The sequence below is a fragment of the Calliphora vicina genome, chromosome 1, assembly GCF_958450345.1.
Source record: "Calliphora vicina chromosome 1, idCalVici1.1, whole genome shotgun sequence".
NCBI classification, from domain to species: domain Eukaryota; kingdom Metazoa; phylum Arthropoda; class Insecta; order Diptera; family Calliphoridae; genus Calliphora; species Calliphora vicina.
In genome coordinates this window covers 78,891,041-78,895,699 of record NC_088780.1, presented here as the reverse complement: position 1 = coordinate 78,895,699, position 4,659 = coordinate 78,891,041, and the positions used below count along the sequence as shown (strand labels likewise).

Below are 4,659 nucleotides of genomic sequence, written 5' to 3'. Positions count from 1 at the left end.
ACGAGATATAGAAAGATAAATTTATATGTTTGTCCCTCTTTTAAATCTACCGTGGTTTATTATACATTTTCTATTGTTAATTTTTCGCCATGTTGCTAAAAACAGCTGATTCGGATCTATGTTAGTCTATGGTTAACATGCTAATATTTTGAAAAAATTATTATTTTTTGTCTAAAAGTCGGAGCAGCAGGTAAAATCTCGGCGTTAAGCTGATAAGCCGCCGACAAATTTTACACTTTTTACCGCCGCCGAAAAAATTAAATGGCTGGTTTCTCTGCTTGCTTCCCCAATGTGCATGTTTGTCAGATTTGTGTTTTACCAAAAGACGGTGTCACAAAGTTCTCTGTGACGGTTATTACCTTATATGTTTATAAAAAAAATACCAGAAAGCACCTGTGATAATAAACTTATAATATAAAATGAATACAATATTTATTAATATTGTTCTGGTAGTATTCATTGGATTATTGGATGCACGATCAGTTATTGAACGTGTGGATGATTCAGATTTAGTACATTTGCTTACCGGCGAAGAAAATGTTGTCGTGTTGTTTAGTAAGTGATTTCATCAAGCTAAAACCAGTTTTTGTATAATATGTATATATTCTCGCATACTAAACATTGTATTAATCTAATGTTTATTTAACCATACAGCAAAGAACAATTGCGAAGCTTGTGATGAACTGGAGGCTGTACTAGAAAATATACAGAATGAATTGAAAGATGATATTGGGGCTGTCGTAGTCAAAGCTCATAATAGTCATATGGTAAACCTTTACGATCCATCGAAAGAACCTGCTTTGATATACTTCCGACGAGGAATGCCACTACTCTATCATGGTGAACCTAATGCAGAGGAAATAGTGCAAAGATTTAGTGAAAATAGAGAACCAGTCGTTAGGGAGTTGTCTGATATAAATTTTGAACATTTAACTCAATCGGCCACTGGTGCTACCACTGGCGATTGGTTTGTATTTTTGTAAGTACATACAAACAAATTTTTTTAAAATTTGTACACGTTGCACATATTTTGTGATGATCGCACAAATATCTTAACCACAGCGGTTAAGGCTTGATATGTACATGCATAATTGTTTTACATTCTTTAATACACAGCTATTCAGCAGATTGTGTTTTTTGTTTACGTCTTCATGCTACTTGGGAAGCTGTTGGAGCAAATCTAAAACATCGCTTGAACGTGGCCAGAATCGACAGACTGGGATCCGGCATTGCTACTGCAAAACGCTTTGGTATAGTTGAATCTCCAGAATTCATATTGTAAGAAAGATGTTAACAAAAGAATCAAAATCACTAGCACATCTTAGTTGAATAGACTTGCAAAATAAACGTTTCTATATGTAGAACCTGAAACATTGGAAAGCCATTATCCTAAAAAAATTCTTTATCCAGAATATTTTTCTGGGTAAAGAAATACATACATAATATGTAAAATCATTGAGGTGTGCTGGAAATTTTGATGTGGGAAGATTTTAATATCATTTGTTTAAAAATAAATTTTATTTCATTACAGTTTACGGCAAGGCAAAGTATACCGATACAAAAACAAACAATATAACGCAAATAAGTTAATCGAATTTGTAGAAAAAGACTACATGAAACAAACTAAAGCCGAAGTTGTTCCGCCTGAGGCAAATAATCTGTAAGTTGTGTAATAAATTAAATATGTAAATATATTAAATATTTTTCCCATATTTCATAGGAATTCTTTCTTTGGCATTTATATTGATGTCTTATCGAACCACCCTCAGCTTCTAATGATATCCTCCATTGCTGTTTTATTAACAACTATTCTTGGATGCATTGTAAAATGTGTGTCATGGAAACGAACTACAGTAGAAAAAAATAGCAAAGCTAAAAAATCTAAATAGTTTTACTTATGTACGTATGTAGATACATAATCCAGATATACCAAGAAAATGTCGATACTTAAAATCAAATTGATAATGATTTCAAATCAACCACTTTTCCATAGGTCAAATGATTTTATAAATATTAGATTGCAAGTATACATAATTTCAAGCATTTTGTAATACCCATATCGCACACCTAGTTCAAAAGTGACACAACATATATTTGAAATGATTTATGTAAATTTTTTATAAATATATTTTGATGAGTCTTATATGAACTATAAATAAAAAGAATTGTACTTTAATATAAAAATATAAATGCAATATACGTCATACACGTACTAACACTTATTTAACTCTTTCAGCCACGCTTTTTTGTGTATAAGTTTAAAATCAAAACGATTGCATTTTTACTTTAATCAAGGTTAGTTTATTATAAAAAGTAACAAATTCTAATTTTGATTATTTCTTTTAACCTTCACAAGGTCTTCGGATCAAATTTGAACCATGCTCAAATTAAAATTGATTTTTTCTTAAAGTTAGTGGTTGATATTTTATGAATTTTATTTAATTGCAAATGTCAACAACTACCTCAATAGTGCATTTACACCGAGGCGAAATCTAGTGGATTTTAATTGAAATCTTGTTCAAAATCTATATCGTTTACACCGCTGTTTTCTGACATTTAGCAAGATTTCATTTAATAACAAAAACAGCTGACTAACAAAACCCGCAGTAAATAAGTAAATTTTTAGTATTATAATTTATAAATTTAACTTTTATTCATATTTGCATCCATTGAAAATATTTATCAAACGCTAAAATTGTTCCGCACTTTTTATATTCACCCCTATCTGCAATAACATGTGAAATTTTGTTCCCATGAAATATTCATTTCCCTCGAAGGGAAAATTGCTATCGGGAATATCACGATGAACTTTACATTCACAATAGTTGATTTTGTTCGTAACAGCTGTTTATTGTTTACAAAATTCCATCTAAAAATTTCACAACAAGGGGAATTTTTTCACGTGAACAAAGTTGATGATCGAAAAAAGGAAAAAAGGAAAAGGGAAAATATTTCATGTGAAATATTGATTCGCGATAGGGGTGATTATTTTTTTTATTTGTACCTGTCAAATTTTACTTGTACAGTGCTGTATTTTTTAGTCCGTTATGAAGAAATTCACGGTTGCATCACTTGGTACTGAGTAGATTTCCCCAAAATTAGTCACGAAGTAGATTTCATTTTGTATGGGAAATCTCGTCAAAATAACTAGATTTGGCTCGAAATCTCATATGTACTAGATTTCGCTTCGGTGTAAATGTTTGTGTTTGGCGTGATTGTACTGTTGATAACAGAAATATCCACCATGTTTGACAGTGTTTACTACATTGTTATTTTCCAATTCAGTGTTTGGCATTCTCCAAACTCTTACTCTGTCGTCTGATTGAAAAATACTTACAAACAATCTTACAAAAATAAATCTGAAGATTTCTGGAACGTAATACTATTCTTAGATAATATTTTTCAATAATATTTTTTAATCGGACTGCAGAGTAACAGTTTGGAGAAGGCCAAACACTGAATTGGAAAAGTACAATGTAGTAAACACTGTCAAACATGGTGGATAAAGGGTCATGTTGTGGGGTTGTATGGCTGTATCTGGTGTAGGAAACTTAGTATTCATCGACGGTTCAATGGACAAAACAGTGTACCTTAATATTTTAAAAGAAAACCTACTACAATGCGCTCTAAAGTTAAAGCTTGGGAATATTTCTGTTATCAACAGTACAATCACGCCAAACACACTGCCCATGACGTCCGAATATGAATAGTGCATCATGTTCCCCGCATTCTCCCGACTCCACCGCAATCACCTGGCATTAATTCCATAGAACATTTGTGGGATAAATTGGCCGAACGTGTAGGAAAGCACCATATTATTAGTAAGACTTAACTTAAAGAAGTCCTGTTACAAAAATGGCAAAATATTGGAGCTGACGTCACCAAAAATGGGTCGATTCAATGCCAAGACGATTAAAAGAAGTCATTAAAAAGATAGGCTACTCCACAAAATATTGAACTATTAAAAAAAACTATTTTCCTATTAAAAATTAGAAACTGTGTGAATATTTTTGTCCCCCTTAAAATCGAACTTCGAAACATTAGATAATTATTTTTCTGAAATGTGCCACCTTATGTTTAGTTTTTCCATATATTTCCATAAGTTATATGTAAATAAATGTTTTTGTTGAAATCCGAACAGTTATGTGCTGTTTTTCTATAGCGAATGAGCGTTTTGAGTGGACGTTTTACATGTATTTTGTTTTTGTTACAATAACAAAACACATGTTAAATTTCCACTCAAAGTACTCGTTCGCTATAGAAAAACAGCACATTAATCCCATTCAACTGAACAAGGCGAATTTATACAAGGTGGTGGAAGTTCTACAAAAACAACAAATGGTCTTAACAAATGTCAAAAAACAGAAATTAAAAATTAAGCACAAGGTGCATTTAATAAGGTGCCATCGGCAGCACAGCTGATTATAGAAATAGCTCGCACAAATGTCAAACTACATATATAAAAAATATCCGCCCGTACGCTCGTATGTCAAACTCTATATATAAAAAATAAGTGAATTCGCCTGTATTTATTTCAATTCGCCACTGCTGTCACCTTGTTAAATACGCCTTGCTAAATATAGTGTTGATAATTGAATAGTGAGGGCTTTACTTATTTATGCAAAATACTAGCTGACCCGGTGCGCTTCGCCACCCCAA

The 4,659-nt window shown here is 32.0% G+C and overlaps 1 protein-coding gene across 1 annotated transcript; it reads left to right on the top strand.

Moving 5' to 3' along the window:
- The first annotated feature begins 282 nt into the window (after positions 1-282).
- Positions 283-2,190, top strand: LOC135963220 (thioredoxin domain-containing protein). The gene is made up of 5 exons (XM_065514986.1): positions 283-555; positions 655-979; positions 1,117-1,278; positions 1,532-1,660; positions 1,721-2,190. Exons 1-5 carry the CDS (start codon positions 420-422, stop codon positions 1,887-1,889), a joined length of 921 nt encoding a protein of 306 aa, XP_065371058.1. The 5' UTR covers positions 283-419; the 3' UTR covers positions 1,890-2,190.
- Positions 2,191-4,659: the final 2,469 nt, after the last annotated feature.